The sequence below is a fragment of the Delphinapterus leucas genome, chromosome 14, assembly GCF_059928025.1.
Source record: "Delphinapterus leucas isolate spDelLeu-1000000601 "Yukka" chromosome 14, BTC_Dleu_Yukka2, whole genome shotgun sequence".
Lineage (NCBI taxonomy): Eukaryota > Metazoa > Chordata > Mammalia > Artiodactyla > Monodontidae > Delphinapterus > Delphinapterus leucas.
In genome coordinates this window covers 65551268-65569173 of record NC_143142.1, presented here as the reverse complement: position 1 = coordinate 65569173, position 17906 = coordinate 65551268, and the positions used below count along the sequence as shown (strand labels likewise).

Below are 17906 nucleotides of genomic sequence, written 5' to 3'. Positions count from 1 at the left end.
ATTGCTTTCATTTCACTGCCGTGGAATACCCAACTGTACTTAATATAGCACTTGGAACATAGTAACCTTTTAGAGAATGTTCCATTACTTGGACTAATGGCACCTGTGGTGTTTTAACATGTCCTTTGGCCAGTGATCACTGCCCACTATTTCTCTGGACTCCTATTTCAATGATGAGGTTTCACTTTAAAGTCTGTTGAGTACAAATGTGTGTGTGTGTATGTTTGTGTGTGTACACACACATATATACATACAGGCGATTCTGGGATATAGTTTATGATTTATGGAGTCTCAACTTAAGTCAGGACAAAGTGCACTAGGGTGTTATTTGTATATTTTGAGGGTGTTAAGACAGAATTTGGTTATTATGGATTTTCAGATCCACTAATGTTTACTTTCCAGCTAAGATACATTAAATCAGGAGACAGTGAATCAGTACATATAGAAGAGGAAGGAGATTTATTTTATGTATATATCAGATATTTCACAAATTAAATACAAAATATTGAGCATATCATTGCTTGTTCATAGTGTTCTTTTCACTCATGATAGTAAAATTGACTTGGAATAATTGATCTGAAGTGTTAAATAGCAGTATAAGTCAGACAGCAAAACAAGGCGTTATTTGAAGGGTAGTTAAATTATAAATGAATGGTGAAGATAATGAGTGCTCTAGGACTGTAGAGAAAAAAGAGCGCTCACACTATGCTTAGTGAGTAGGGTTTCAGGTTCTGTGGGACAGGTGTGTGGTGGGGGAGGCAGGTGTGAACAGGAGCAGAGGAATGGGAGAGCATGCTAGGTGTTGAGAACGTGGCTTGCCTTACTTTGTTCCGGTACTTTTTTGCAAATTGTGGTTCACACACAATTTGTATCAAAATCGCTGAGAATGCTTTTTAGAAAATGCAGATGCCTGGGCTCTGGCCTGACATTCTGAATCTTTGAGGCGTAAGCATTTGCATTTTTATCCACATGCTTCACAGGTGTTTTTTATGTACCTTGAAGTTTGAGAACTGGTTTGGAGGACAGTTGGAAATAAAGTTGGAAAGCGAGCTTTCAGACTGTGGAGGGTCTTGAATGTCAATATTTGGCTTTTCATGTAATGAAAAATCATTGAATATTTTTGAGCTGGTTAAGTAAAATGATGGAAGTGTTAACTTCACAAATATTAAAAATAGATTATACTTGACCTTTTATTTGGCTAAACATGCCCTGTGCCTGGTCCTTTACTGAGTGCTTTGCATGTGTCATCTTGCTTCATCCTCAGAAAATATGAGTTGTAAGTAGTGTTGTTTTTCTCATTATGCAGTAGGGTTTGATAAGTGGTAAATGGAGATTCAGGCTGAGTCTACAGACTTAGCAGGGTCTGTCTCATATTAGAACCTTTGGTCTTTTTTTGTTTTAAATTTATTAAATTTATTTATTTTTGGCTGCACTGGGTCTTTGTTGCTGCATGCGGGCTTTATCTAGTTGCGGCGAACGGGGGCTACTCTTCGTTGAGGTGCGCGGTCTTCTCATTGTGGTGGCTTCTCTTGTTGTGGAACTCGGGCTCTAGGCATGTGGGCTTCAGTAGTTGTGGCACGCAGGCTCAGTAGTTGTGGCTCGTGGGCTCTAGAGCACAGGCTCAGTAGTTGTGGCACATGGGCTTAGTTGCTCCGCGGCATGTGGGATCTTCCCGGACCGGGCTCAAACCCGTGTCCCCTGCATTGGCAGGCGGATTCTTAACCACTGTGCCACCAAGGAAGCCCAGAACCTTTGGTCTTAATTTTGTTGCTGGACTGAATTTCCTTTTTTTTTTTTTAAGGATTAATGTAGTAGTGGAATGTGCAGGGTGAATCGAAGTGGAGAGATTGGGAGCAAAGAAATCAGGATACTGTTGCACTGAATCATGTGAGATTGTAGAAGCCTGGTCCAGCATGGAAGCAGCGGGAAGATAAAGAGATGGGCTTAAAAGTTGATATGTAGAATTGTGGGTATTGTAGAAGAACCCACAGGACTTGTTGATGTCATTGGGGAGTCACCCTAGTAAGCTGGTAAAGACCAGGGACTCTGGAATTAGATTGCCTGGGTTCAAATCCTGGCTTTTCTACTTATTATCTCTGGGACCTCATGAATTTGGTAAGTTACTTAACCTGTCTGTGCCTTAGTTTCCTCATCTGTAAAATGAGAAAACTGTGCCTACCTCTCAGAGTTGTTAAGGGGGACTGAATGAATCAGTGAATTTAAAGCCTTTAGACCATGTAAATAAATCTGCTAATAGCGCTGTTGCATATGTGCTTCTTCTGCCTCAGATGCTCCTGTGTATTTCCATGGATGCTTGTAATAACTCCATTGTAATACTTACCAAATGTGTTATAATAATTTATTGACATGTTTGTCTCTCCAGGATTTGAGTCCATTAATGGCAGGGACCTGGTTTTATTCATTTTTGCATTTTCGGTAGCCATCATAACACCTCCATTTACAGTAAGTGTGTAATAGGCATGTTTGGAATGTATGCTTGGGTATGTGAGTGAGGTAACTTGAGCCAAGAATGCTGATGACATTGATAGGAATAATGACTTTTGGAAGGGTTGCTTGTTTTGGGGGACAAATGTTAAATTCTATTTTAAAATTTATGATGATAGTACGACATCAGTTGATATGTTCAATATGTAGAGATTTATGCTTGGATTTTGACTGAGAAGTCAAGACAAAATATTAATTCTGGGGTCACTCACATAGAGTTTAAAGCACAAGCCAGAAGCACATTCAGAGCCTTCCTGAAGGAGAGCAGGTAAAGAGACAATCCATTTATTTAAGTTTTTTTTTTTTTTTTTTACTGTAAGTTACAACATGTTTCTGGTTTAAAAAAAAGTCAAGCAGTACAGAAGGACATAAAGTGAAAAGTCTCTTCCCTCCAGATTTCCATTCCCATTCTTCAGAGGTAACCAGTCTCGGATCATTGCTTATGTTTCCTTCCAGAAATTATCTAGGCGTATATAAGAATTTACATGTTTATTTAAACTAATGGGATTTTACTATATGAGCTGTTCTGTGTCTTTGTGTTTGTTTTTACTTGCAGTATTTGGGATATCTTTACATATTAACACATAAGATCTACCTCATTCTTTTCAGTGGCTACGTTGTATTCCATTATATGCTTATTCCATACTGTAGTTAATCTCCAGATGATGATCATTTAGGTTATTTTGTGTATTTGCTATTCCAAATAGTGATTAACATCTGTATGTATAGAACTTGTCAACTTGTATGAGTTTACCTGTGAGATGAATTTCTAAAACCAAAATTGTTGGCACACTTAACATTTTGACAGGTGTTGCCAAATACCTACACACTAATGGTGGGGATGCCTGTCTCCTTATTACTCTCACAACTGCTATTAAGGTTTTTCTTAACCTTTGCTAATCAGATTGGTAAAAATGATACCTCACTGTTTTAATTAGCATATTTTATTCCTCATTTATACTGAAGATCTTTTCATATATTTATTAGCTATGGGACCTTGGCTATTTCAAAGTATTTTTTTTGAGTAATATCTCTTCAGCAGTGTGCTGTAGGTTACTTAGGGATAAGGAGGAATAATCTACCTTGGGAGATATGTCATATATACGACAAAACCATAACATTTAAAGGTAGTTTTTACATAATGGAAACTTTAGGTGAGTGGTGGGAAGGTGAGAGGGAAGACTGGTTTTGGGAGGGAGGGTGGAATCAGTTTTACACACATTAAGATTGAATTATTCACTACGTTGCCTTAAAGATAGGTCTTTTGAAAGGTACTGCTAAAAGCACGCTGCTTATTTCTAGTATAGATTTATGTAAGGAACATTGTTATCCACGAAATTACTGGATATATATGTATAAATTTTTGCATGTTATGTATTATAATTAATATAATATATTAATATATATAATTATGTTATATATATTATATTACCCTTAAGTTAAAAAAAAATTCATGTTTTAGGCATATCGATAGTACTGGCATTCCAGTCAGAGGTTGGGACTAGGAGAGGTTTGAAAGTAATAAGTAATAATATCGTGGAAGGCACTGGTGAAACCAGGAGAGAGCCTTGGTTATTGAAACATTGAGAGAAAGCAGAGCTGAAAGCCAGGAAGTCTTCTGATGTACAGTGAGAGGGAAGAGCATTAGGACTATTAGGAGGTGGGGTGATTGGACAGTGGGTTTTTCAAGTTCCATTTTATTGTGGTTTTCATTGGTAAGGGTCTTGGGAGTTCCAAATACATTGAGTGCAAGTGGGGTGCGTGTGTGTGTGTGTGTGTGTGTGTGTTTGTGTTTGAAATCCTTGGCATGAATTAGATGCAGAAGAGGTGCCATTGGGCCTCAGTTTTCTACTTTGCTTTCTGCGAGGGTGGGGAGCAGATGGAACTTTCTGGCAAGAGTACCTCAGTGGCTAGTTGTCTTTGCTTGGCTGAACTTGTTCCTCCTTGTCATTGCAGCTGCCTTGGGTGCTGCTTTCACCCTCTGTTCTCAGCAGATAGTACCCTGTTGTTGCTGCCTAATGGAGTGAGGGCAGGGGTGACTGGGCAGGGTGTCCTAGCCAGGTCTGTTGCCCCTGGGCTCTGGCCCTTTTCTGGCCAGCTGTCTCTGGACTGGGGTTGCTGTTCCACCCTTGGTGCCCTTGATTGAAGACTCTTGAGCCTGCCCTGTATGTCACTTTCCTTTTCAGTCCATCTCCAGCTGTTTTACATTTTATGGGGATTTCTCACAGCTTCGGGTTTCCTGTGAATTTTTCAGCATGGCTGTGTAATAATTGACAAAAATTTTTTGCATTATTTTAGGGTTAGGTGAGGAAAAGAGGGGAAGGAGGCATTGCATTTTGTGCTCAGTTGGCTGTCTTGGTTTTCCTTGTTAATATTCTGTTCAGTGTCTTCTTATAGCTGACAGACTTTATTCATATTGTTTTAGAAAGGTTTCATATTGGTCCTGGATTGAGCAGTTACTTTAGTACTTTGTGGTCTGTCCTAGCAGTTTTGAAAATAAAATTTATTTCCTATAAATCAATAGAAAATAGGCAAAGGATATGAAAAGGTGATGGCCTCATTCACAGCAATAGAAATGAAATGCAAATTAAAACCATATTGTAAACTATTTTCATGTGTCAATTGGCAAAGATCAAAAAGTTTGATTAAACAGTGGTGGCTGTGGTGTGGAGAAACAGGCATTGCTGAAGGGAGTGGAAGCTGGCAACCTCTAAAGAAGGCAGCTAGGCAGTGTAGGGGAGGAAAAATAATTTTCCATCTACCTTTCTGAGCTCTTAACTGTGATAAAAGATCAACAGGAGAAAAAATAGAAGTTTATTCACGTGTACCTCATGTATACATGGGAGATACCTAGGGAAAAATGAGTGGCTTAGAATTCAGTTTAATACCATCTTAATATGGAAAGGAGAAGGGGAACGTAGGCCTCTTAAGGGAGAGTAAATGATTTTTAGAAAAGATGAATGGGCCTTAGCAGAATAGATGAGAGGTATGATAGTTTGTGACAAAGTTAGTCTCAGTGTTGTGTCAACTTCTAGGCGCTCTTGTGATAAGAGTCAGTCTTCCCTGGTTGATGAAACTGTTTAATTTATAATTTATGATAATGGAGTTCCTTTTGGAGAATCTGTCTTTAGGCAGATAAGGAGAGTTCAGAGAAGGCCTCACCCTGCATTTGCTATTTTTCAAGTGCCTACAGCTCAAAATAAAGTGGCAGATTTTGAGGTGACATATTCTGCTACTCTTCAGCAGTATCTACCAAAGTTAGAAATGCACATAATCTTTGACCCACCAATTCTGTTTCCCTGGATTCATTGTACCTATATACTGATACACGTGTGAAATATGTACTAGATACTTACTGGAGAACGATTTGTAATAGCGAAAGATCATAAGCTACTTAAATGTCCATCGATACGGGATTTATGGAATTAAAAACTGGAATGTTAGAGTTGTAAAAATAAATGAAGTGCTTTATATACATATATGTAATGATTTCTAGTATATATTAACTGGGAAAAGCAAAGTAAAGAGGCATATATAGGGTGTTATGGTTTGTGTAAAAAGGAGAAAATATGTGTTTGTATATACATAGAAAATCTGTGGAATGATATCCAAGCAACCAGTAATATTTTCTCTGAGTTGAGAAACCAGATGGTTAGGAGTAGGGATGGGAGAGAGACTTTTTACTCTATACCCTTTGAACCCTTTGTATTTTGTACCAGGTGCATTACTGATTAAAAAAATAAAAGTATAAATAAATCAAGTCTGACTTAAATTTTCATTAATAGACTCTGTGATGATAGTCTCATTGTTGCCTTATTTAGGAGAGGTGGGATGGAATTCTGTTCTTTTGAAAATTCAGCATTTATGGACCTTATTAAACTCCCAAAGTAAATTTTTCATTGATTGCTTTTAAGGTACCACAAGAAAAGTAAAATACTCGTTTGTTTAATTGAGAACAATTTGCTCTGGTTTCTTTATTTCTTTTTATCTGGTGCCATTTTTATTCTGTTAATTTTAATGAAGTAAAGAGAAAGGAAATTGAGTCCATGGCAGAGCCAAGGGAAACCATAATTAAAGTGCTTATTGCTAGTAAACCGGCACTCTCTTAACTAACGATTTTGATCCACACACTTAGGTGTTTATCCAATAAACTGTTGTTAGGCCCACAATGCTAATCGCTAATTAGCATGGGGTTCCCCCCGATAAACAGAGGACTTATAAACAAGTTGTGGCTGTCTTTTTTGTTCTTAAAAAATTTCTTTGAGGCATATCCAAGAATTGCAGAGATTATTAGACAAATAAAATAATTTGGAAGGTTTGATAAAAAGGAAATAGTTCTTTTAAGTAGGTGGTAGAGGGCAAAATCTGTTGTATCCTCCCAAGTTATGAAGTTAGTGTGGAATCCCCAAAGGACCATGACTTATTTTGCTTTTATTGAAAAAGTTCAGTTTTAAATAAGATTTATTTAGGGAAACTAAGTGAAAGAGCATTCCAGGACACCAAGTAAAATAAATGTGAGATCCTAATCATCTCATGTGATAATATAGGTGATGAATTAATTTCATATGTAAAAATAAACTTAGTGGTTGTGATAGAAAATAGCTGTTAGTCTGATTTGTTGGCACCTTTCTTGGACATATAGATTCGATTTTTGGGTTTGATTTTGTTTTTATTTTAAAAAACTTTATTTTGAAATAATTGTAGACTCATAAAAAGTTGCAGAAACAGTGTGGAGAAATTCCATGTGCCTTTCACCCAGCTTTCCCTAAGGTTAATATAACTATAGTACATTATCAAAACCAGGAAACTGATACTGACAGCACAGAATAGACTGCAGACTATACTAGGATTTCTCCACTTTTTACATGGACTCATTTCTTTTTTCTTTTGTGCATATAGTTCTGTGTAATTTTATCACATGTATAGATTCAGGTAACCACCACCACAATGAGGATTCAGAACTTTTCCAGTCCCACAAATGAACTTGCTCATCACCTGTATTCTGCATTTGTCCGAATCGTTCCTCATGGGGTCCTCTGATTTGCTTCTCTATCCCCAGCTTATTGGTTTTGGGCACTCAAAGCATTTTATAATTTCTCTTCTTTAAATTTAAGATGTGTATTATGGCCCAGAATGTGGTCTATCTTGGTGAATATTTAATGTGAGCTTGAGAAGAACGTATGTTCTGCTGTTGTTGGATGAAGCAGCTAAAGATGTCAGTTATATCCAGTTGATTGATGGTGGTGTTGACATCAGCTTTATCCATACTGATTTTCTGCCTATTGGATCTGACCATTTCTGATAGTGGAGCGTGAAAGTCTCCAGCTATCATAGTGGATTCATTGTTTTCTCCTTGCAGTTCTATTGGTTTTTTGCCTCACATATTTTGATGGTCTGTTGTTAGGTGGATACACAGTAAGTACTGTTATGTCTTCTTGGAGAACTGACTCCTTTATCATTATTGGCCTTTATCCCTGATAAGTTTCCTTGCTCTGAAGTTGGCTGTGTCTAAAATTAATAAAACTCTTCCTGCTTTCTTTTTTTTTTTTTTTTTTTTGGTACGCAGGCCTCTCAGTGTTGTGGCCTCCCTCGTTGCGGAGCACAGGGTCCGGACGCGCAGGCTCAGTGGTCACGGCTCACGGGCCCAGCCGCTCTGTGGCATGTGGGATCTTCCCAGACTGGGGCACGAACCCATATCCCCTGCATCGGCAGGAGGACTCTCAACCACTGCGCCACCAGGGAAGCCCCCTGCTTTCTTTTGATTAGTGTTAGCATGGTATATCTTTTTCCACCTCTTTACTTTTTTAAAAAAAGATTTATTTATTATTTATTTATTTTTGGCTGTGTCGGGTCTTAGTTGCGGCATGCAGGATCTTCGTTGAGGCATGCGGGATCTTTGTGGTGCGCGGGCTCATTGTTGTGGCGAGCAGGGTTCTCTCCAGTTCTGGTGTGTGGGTTTTTCTCTTCTCTTGTTGTGGTGCGCAGGCTGCAGGACACGTGGGCTCTGTAGTTTGCGGCACACAGGCTCTAGTTGAGGTGTGTGAGCTCGGTAGTCGTGGCACATGGGCTTAGTTGCCCCGCAGCATGTGGTATCCTAGTTCCCTGACCAGGGATCGAACCCTTGTCCCCTGCATTGGAAGGCGGATTCTTAACCACTGGACCACCAGAGAAGTCCCTCTATCGCTTTCTTTAAAAAATAATTTGTTTTTGAGATGTGTCCATGTTGGTAATTGTAGCTCTAGTTAATTAATTTTCACTAGTGTATTATATCTCATTGCTAAGATATTAAAATTTTTCATTTTAAATAACTTAAAAGGTATAAAGTAGCTTTGGAATAGGGTATGACAAGTAAGGACTTTATATATTTCAGAATATTTCTTTATAGCATTTTCTAATTGGGCTCAATAATTACTTGAGACATTAAACTGAAATCTAGAGTTATGATTGACTGTTGGCTTGATATGAAGTCTGAGTTGGAGTCAGCTAGTGTTGGGGTCCCTGTCCCTATGATTAAGGAGGAGGAAAGTAGTGTGTGGCCTTGAGTTCAGGGACAGGTGATAAGAAGCCAGATCAGTATTTCCCTCTCATATTCAGAAGGCCCAGCTGCCCATGTGCATTCGGGAAGCCTCATGTCCTTAGATAAGCAGCTCAAGCCAGTCCCAGAGTTCCAAAGGGAATGTGGCAGACGTGCTTCCAAATTCTGATCTTGGCTTCGATGTCTTTGTGGAATGAGGAGGGACGTAGGTGAGAAAGTAAGTCACTACTAATGTAAATTCTCTTGTAACCTGAGCTTCCTTTAGCCACCGAACCCATGTAGTTTCCTTTCATTGTGATGGTAATCTTTTTTTTAAAAAAATTAATTAATTAATTAATTTTTGGCTGCGTTGGGTCTTCGTTGCTGTGCACGGGCATTCTCTAATCGTGGTGAGCGGGGGCTATTCTTTGTTGTGCTGTGCGGTCTTCTCATTGCAGTGGCTTCTCTTGTTGCGAAGCACAGGCTCTAGGCGCGTGGGCTTCAGTAGTTGTGGCTCTCGGGCTCTAGAGTGCAGGTTCAGTAGTTGTGGCGCATGGGCTTAGTTGCTCCGTGGCATGTGGGATCTTCCCGGACCAGGGCTTGAACCCGTGTCCCCTGCGTTGGCAGGTGGATTCTTAACCACTGCGCTACGAGGGAAGTCCCTGTGATGGTAATTTTAATTTAGTTTAATTTATTCTTCATTATTTTATTGTCAGTGAGAGACTTTTTCTGAACAAGTTGAGATAAAACATGATCTTGAACTATGTTACGTGCAATTTGATGAAGACTGTGGTTCATTTTGTAACTGATCTGTTAGTTTTCCCCTTCGTGACCAAGCACAACAAATAATGAAGACAGTAATAATTTATTTACACTCATTCCTTCCTTCAACATAATGCTGTTTAGAGAATGCCTGTTATATGCTAATGTAGACATCTAGAAAGATGAATAAGATAGTTCTTATTTTAAAAAAAAAAACCCCAGCAAAACACAAGAGCTCATGATTTAGGAGACTAAGAATGCCAGCAAGGAGTATATGTGCATTACAGCAGGATGAGAGAGGCACTGTGTGTGACTCCTTTGGAATTGGGAGCCCTTTCACTTTAATATGTGTAGGTAGCACATGGTAACTACTTGAACAATTTTCTGCCCTTAGCACATTCAAGCCATCCAGTCTCTATTTCTTTAGCACCATTGTTTTAGACTATTTTTTAATAAGTTATCATTGTTATGAATTTGCTTTGAGACATTTTCTTGGGCAAAGGTATGCCCATTCTAAGATCTACAAGTATAGATTGGGATTTTGTGTTATGTTGGCTAAGACAGATTTTAGCCTCATTTTTCGCCTTGTATAACTTTGTATCTGATGTCTAATATATTTAAAAATAAAGAGAGGTATGATTTCTTTTACTAAGTTTAGAGTTTCTTACATTTAGGTCAAGGGTAAGAAAAGTATGATGATTACTTTGAACACGTTTGAAATTTCTTTTCATTCTTTATAGGTTGTCTTGTGGAAATGAAGGTTTAAGGACAAGTTATCTACCAGATTAAAAGATGGGATCGAATAGCAGCAGAATTGGTGATCTTCCTAAAAATGAGTACTTAAAAAAGTTATCAGGCACAGAATCTGTCTCTGAGAATGACCCGTTCTGGAATCAGCTACTGTCATTTTCTTTCCCTGCACCAACTAGCAGGTAAGAGTGTACTTGGAGACTGAAAATTTGTATCAAGGGCCACATAAGCTTGTGTGGTATGCTGATTTAAAAAAATTTTTTTTTATTTTAATGATCTGTCTGTCCCTCCATTTGTTGTATATGTACCAGTAGAAAATTCAAAAGGTATGAAAAGGAGGAAATAAGTTTTTCTCTTTCCTTTCCCCCACTCAGCCACCTCCCTTGCCCAGAGATAATTCCTGGTAGCAGTTTCTTTTGAATGCTTCCAGAGGTAGTAAAACCATATTATTTCATGTAGTTTTACAAAACTGTTTAAACACAAATGGTAGCATACTACACATACCTTTCTTTTTTGTTTTTGCTTGCTGTCCCTTGCTTTTTTCCCCCACAGTTAAGTAAAACATATGTATATGCATATATGCAACTGCCTTATTCTTTTAAATGACTGCAGTGTGTGCATAGATTATATGAAATCGGTTTTTTATTGGTGGACATTTAGATTGTTTCTAATTTCTTGTTATAACAGATAATGCTGCATACATAATTTTTCAAGCATACAAATAAATCTCCAGTATAAATTCCTCAAAGTAGCATTGCTGGATCAAAGTATATGTGCATTTGTAATTTGCCAAACTGCTCCATGGAAGTTGTACCAGTTAACACTCCTACCAGCAATGTATGAGAAGGTCTGCTTCCCCACCCCTTTGTCAGTTTAATGCATTTTTAGATTCTTTGGCCTTTGTCAATTTGGTAGGTGAAAACCAATATCTCATTTATTATAAAAACTGACAGACACATAATTATGTAGAGTGACTAGAATATTGAATTCCCATTACTCAGTATCTAGATTTTAAACATTTTTATTTATTTGTTTTTAACAGCTTTATTATGTAGACTGAATAATGGCCCCCTAAAGATACCTGTGTCCTAGTCCCTGGAATCTTTGAGTGTGATATGTTACAACATGTATCAATATTTCATTCCTTTTTATTTCTGAGTGAGATTCCTTTGTATGAATATACCATCTTTTCTTTATCCATTCATCAGTTAATAGCCATTTGGATTATTTCCATATTTACTTCATCTATTTTTTAGGGTTTTTTAAAGTAAATTAAAATATGGACATTTTCTTTTATAACTGTAATACTGTTATCACACCTTACAAAGTTAACAGTAATTCCTCTTACCCAGTCCATTTTCAAATTTCCCTAGTCGTTTCGTAGTTCATTTGTTACAATTAGGAAATAAATAAGGTGTATACATTGCATTGCAATACATTGCAATAAGGTAGTTACATTTCTTCTGTCTTTAATCTCGAATAGAGGTATGTACTCCCCAACTCCTGCCACTATTTTTTCCCCTATGCCGTTACTTTTTTTTTCTTTTAACAAACTGGGTCAGTTTTTCTGTAGAATGTTCCACCTTCTAGACCTACCTGATTGCTTCTCATATTTTGTTTTTTTATTTATTGTATTTTCTATAAGTTGGACATCAGATTTAAAGGCTTGATAAAATTTGGGTTAAACATTTTTGGTAAGAGTATTTCATAAGTGATGCTAGGTACCTTATATTGTATTTCATTAGGTTACAGAAAATGTGTGGGTTTATATCAGTTATCATGCTAAGACTGATCAGAGGTTTGAGTGTGTTTTAGCATCCATTGATGATTTTGGTCTGAATCACCTGTTTCATAAGAGATTCCAAAATGGTAGTATTTTTAATTTGGTCATTTCTTGTACATTTATTAACTGGAATTCTCCTGTGAAGGAGTGCTTTCATGAATTAGGATATATAAAACATTGTTTTTACTACATTATTAATAAGGGTGAACACTTAATTCTTTTCCTCTACTGATTTTCAGTAACGAAAATGGTGTAATAGTGATAAATAAGTCTGTATTTCCCCTTTCCCCTGACCCCAGGGTTGGAAGGGCTATCTCTCTCTTTTGAGTATGAATTTTAAAAATATATAAATATTGATATATGTAAATAAAATATATGTGTATGTATGTGTGTTGTGGTCCTTTAACAATCAAGGTTATGTTTATTTTTAAATGTTTAAGGATTAAGGATTATTGGTATTTCCTTTTTGTGAATTGTTTATATATTTTGGCAATACATTTTAATTTCTGACTTTTGGATATAGTTGGATTGGACTTTACAAGGTTGGCTTAGTTTGCAGTTTTTGTGATAATGTGGATTAGTTGTATATTATGGGAAGTGGATACATACTACTGCTTCTGAGATCCTTGGAAAATTAAAGGTGGTTGTGGATTGGTGGGAGAGGTCAAACTGGAGATGAGCTGTAGCATCAGCAAGTTTTGAAACCATTTTGTTAATCCTGAAGGAATTGTCATTGAGTATCACTGCTCATGTAGTAATAAGACTTAGAGAAAAAAGGGCATATAAAGAGAACATTATTTATTATCCAAAATAAATTTTCTTTTCACTTACGTAAACTGTAGTACAATCTATATATGCTCTTCCAAAAGACATTAAAGAAGAATTAACTAAATGGTGATGTATACCATGTTTAAGGATTAAGAATTGTAAAAGTGTCAGTTCTTTCCAAATTGACCTGTAGATTGAAGGCAATTCCAATTAAAATTCCAACAGCTTTTTTGGGGGGTGGGTGAGGAGATCTTGATAAGCTCATTCTAAAATTTGCATGGGAAAGAAAAAAAACTAATAATAGCTAAAGTACTCTGAAGAAGGGAAGGAAGATGTGTGTGTGTGTGTGTGTGTGTGTGTGTGTGTACGTGTACTTGATTTATGCAAAGCTGGCAATTCAGAGCATTGGGGAAGGGATGAACTTCTCAAGAAATAGTGATGGGAATAATTTGTTAGCCATTTTTGTCTATTTCTTTCTAAGTTTTACATACTTGTGCTGGTGCCTTGCAGTTTGAATTATTATGACTTTATAGTTTGTTTTGCTAATTACTGCTTTTTCTCAAAGATCCTTTGCTGTTCTCATGTGTTTATTCTTTTTGATGTCATTTCTTTTTCTTAATTCATCCTAGTTTATAGAGAAAAGTATAAAGGAATCTTAGAAAGTATAAAAAGCTGTAAAGTGAGTTAACTGCACATTGTGGGGGCATGGGTGGCTATTCAGAATATCCAGAGAAGCTTTGTTTGTGGTGGTGCATATGCTTTTGGCACTTTTGTCACTTTTTTTGAGGCCCCCACCCCCCACCCCAGCTCCTCAGTCTGGTATTTGATGTGTGAACCTTGACATTGAGCAGGCCTTGAGGTAGAAGGTGCCACCACCTCATTGACAGTCAGGGATGGAATTACCTAGTTTATGAATTATTCAAGACTAAGATGAATATCTTCAGGGAAGACTCTGAATCCAGACATTTCTGAGATCGCTCACTCCTGGAATTCCTTGGATCCTGTATGTGCTGTCTTCAAGTGCAGCCAAAAATTGATGGCTGCCAGTTTTTTTAGAAGCACTAAGTCCTTCAGGACTAATCTAATCCTTCCTTACTATAAACTGTTTTTTGGCACTACAATAACCAGATTTTGTTATAGTTTCCAAGCATGGTTGAAAAATCTTTAGATTCTTCAATAGTTTTTAACTTTTCACCGTACTAAAATTCCTTGTGAAGCAAAGGTCTGAAATAAAATCAAGGTTAATTCAAGAGTAGGGACTTCTCTGGTGGCTCAGTGGTTAAGAATCTGCCTGCCAGTGCAGGGGACACGGGTTCAAGCCCTGGTCCGGGAAGATCCCACATGCTGTGGAGCAACTAAGCCTGTGTGCTACAGCTACTGAGCCTGCAATTGAGAGCCTGCGAGCCACAACTACTGAATACTGCGTGCCTAGAGCCCGTGCTCCATAACAAGAGAAGCCCCCACTGGCTGCAGTTAGAGAAAGCCTGTGCACAGCAACAAAGACCCAACGCAGCCATAAATAAATAAATAGATAGATAGATAAATAAATATTAATTCAAGAGTAAAGTTTAAGTAATATACTGTTTGTCTTAATAAAGTGTTTAAAAATTACTTATATGACTGATTTCATACTAAATATAGCAGCAAAACCAAAAAACAAAACTGTGCTAAAGACAAAGGTAGTAGAATCATCTATATCCACAATAAGTAGTTAAGGGATACATGAAACAAAAAGGTGTTAAATATGATGTCAAAACACTAAACTATGTATATATAGTTTATATGTATAGTTATATATCAATCTCATGGTAGTCACAAACCAAAAATCTATAATAGATGCACACGAAAAAAGAGAAAGGAATCCAAACGTAACACTAAAGGTAGAAGAAAGGAACAAAAACTACAAAAACAACCAGAAAATGATTAACAAAATAGCAATAAGTACATACCTATCAATAATTACTTTAAATGTAAATAGACTAAATGATCCAGTCAAAAGACATAGAGTGGCTGAAGGGATACAAAAGCAAGACCCATCTATGTGCTGCCTACAGGAGACTCACTTCAGATCTAAAGACACAGACTGAAAGTGAGAGGATGGAAAAGTTATCCCATGCAAATGGAAACAAAAAGAAAGGGGTAGCAGTACTTGTATCAGACAAAATAGACTTTAAAACAAAGACTGTAACAAGAGACAAGGACGTTACATAATGATCAAAGGATCAATACAACAAGAAGATATACAATTGTAAATATATATATGTGCCCAATATAGGAACACCTAAATACATAAAGCAGTTAAGAAACATAAAGGGAAAAATTGACAGGAACACAGCAATAGTGGGGGACTTTAACACCCCACTCACATCAATGGACAGATCATCCAGACAGAAAATCAGTAAGGAAACTCTGGTCCAAATGACATATTAGACCAGATGATATATGTTTATTATATATATTCCATCCCAAAGCATGAGAATACACCTTTAGGTCCACATGGGACATTCTCTAGGATAGATCACATGCTAGGGCACAAAACAAGTCTCAGTAAATTTAAGAAAATTGAAATCATATCAAGCATATTTTCTAACCACGGCAATATGAGATTAGAGATTAGTTACAAGAAAAAAAAAAACTGCAGAAAACCCCAAATGTGTGGAGGGTAAACAATATGCTACTAAACAACTGTTGGGTCACTGAAGATTTCAAAGAGGAAAGAAAAAACCTGGAGACAAATGAAAACAGAAACACGATCATCCAAAATCTATGGGGTGTAGCAAAAGCAGTTCTAAGAGGGAAGTTTATAGAGAGATACAGGCCTACCCCAGGAAACAAGAAAAATCTCAAAACAATCTAACCTTATGCCTAAAGGAACTATAAAAAGAAGCAAAACCCAAGGTTAGTAGAAGGAAAGAAATAACAAAGAGCAGAGCAGAAATAAATGAAGTAGAGGCTAGAAAAACAATAAAAAAGATCAATGAAACTAAGAGCTGATTCTTTGAAAAGATAAATAAAATGGATAAACCTTTAGCCAGACTCATCAAGATAAAGAGAGGACCCATATAAATTAGAAATGAAAGGGCAGTTACAACTGACAGCACAGAAATACAGAGGATCATAAGAGGTTACTATGAACAATTATATGCCAGTATAATGGACAACCTAGAAGAAACAGATTAATTCCTAGGGTGTACAGTCTTCTAAGACTGAATTAGGAGTAAATAGAAAATACGAGTAGACCAGTTACCAGTAATGAAATTGAATCAGTAATCCAAAACCTGCCAACAAACAAAAGCCCAGGACCAGATGACGTCACAGGTGAATTCTACCAAACATTTAAGGAAGAAATAACACCTATCCTTCTCAAGCTATTCCAGAAAATTGCAGAGAAATGCTCCTGAACTCATTCTGTGAGACCAGTGTCACCCAGATACCAAAACCAGAAAAGACCACAAGAAAAAGAAAATTACAGGTCAATATCACTGATGCAAAAATTCTCAACAAAATATTAGCAAGCTGAATTCAACAGTACATTAAAAGGATCATACACCATGATCAATTGGAATTCATCCCAGGGATGCAAGGATGATGGTTCAGTATCTGCAAATCAATATGATACACCACATTAACATATTGAAGACTAAATCATATGATCATCTCAGTAGATGCAGAAAAATTGACAAAATTCAACATCCATTTATGATAAAAACTCTCAACAAAGTGTAGGTATAGAGGGAACATACCCCAGCTTAATATATGACAAGCCCACATCTAACATCATACTCAATGGTGAAAAATTGAAAGCGTTTGCTGTAAGATCAGGAACAAGAAAAGGATGCACACTCTTGCCACTTTTATTCAACAGAGTATTGGAACTCCTAGCCAGAGAAGTCATACAAGAAAAAGAAATAAAAGGAATCCAGATTGGAATGGAAGAAGTAGAACTGTCACTGTTTGCAGACGACATGATACTATGTATAGAAAATTCTAAAGATACCACCAAAAAACTATTAGAACTAATAAATGAGTTCAGTAAAGCTGCAGGTTACAAAACTAATATACAGAAATCTGTTGTGTTTGAACTAACAATGAACTATCAAATAGAAATTAAGAAAATAATCCTATTTACAGTTGCATCAAAAAAAATACTTGGGAATAAATCTAAACAAGGAGGTAAAAGACCTATACTCAGAAAACTGTAAGACATTGATGAAAGAAATGGAAGACAACACAAACAAATGGAAAGGTATATCCTACTTACGGATTGGAAGAATTAATATTGTTAAAATGACCATACTCCCAAAGGCAATCTATAGATTTAGTGCAATCTTTATCAAAATACCAATGGTGTTTTTCATGTAACTAGAGCAAATAATTCTAAAATTTGTATGGAAACACACAAGATCCTGAATAGCCAAAAAGATCTTGAGAAAGAAGAACAAAGCTGGAGATAACACACTCCCTGATTTCAAACTATACTACAAAGCTGCAGTCATCAAAATAGCATGGTACTGGCACAAAAACAGACACAGATCAATGGAACAGAACTGAGAGCCTAGAAATAAACCCACACACTTGTGATCAATTAGTCTACAACAAAGAAGGCAAGAATATACAATGGAGAAAAGACAATCTCTTCAGTAAGTGGTGCTGGGAAAACTGGACAGCTCCATGTAAAAGAATGAAATTAGAACATTCTTTAACACCATATACAAAAATAAACTCAAAATGGATTAAAGATTTAATGTAAGGCCTGAAACCATAAAACTCCTAGAAGATAACATGGGTAGTATATGCTTTTTGACATTGCTCCTAGCAATATTT

The 17906-nt window shown here is 36.8% G+C and overlaps 1 protein-coding gene across 7 annotated transcripts in view; it reads left to right on the top strand.

Annotated features, from left to right (window-relative positions):
* Positions 1-17906, top strand: part of DYM (dymeclin) — a 370859-nt gene that overhangs the window by 10397 nt on the left and 342556 nt on the right. For all 7 annotated transcript variants that reach the window (XM_022584514.3, XM_089895164.1, XM_089895160.1 and 4 more), the window contains exon 2: positions 10522-10713. In XM_022584514.3, the coding sequence (XP_022440222.1) occupies positions 10574-10713 (140 nt within the window). In that variant the 5' untranslated portion in view covers positions 10522-10573. The remainder of the gene's footprint in view (positions 1-10521; positions 10714-17906) is intronic.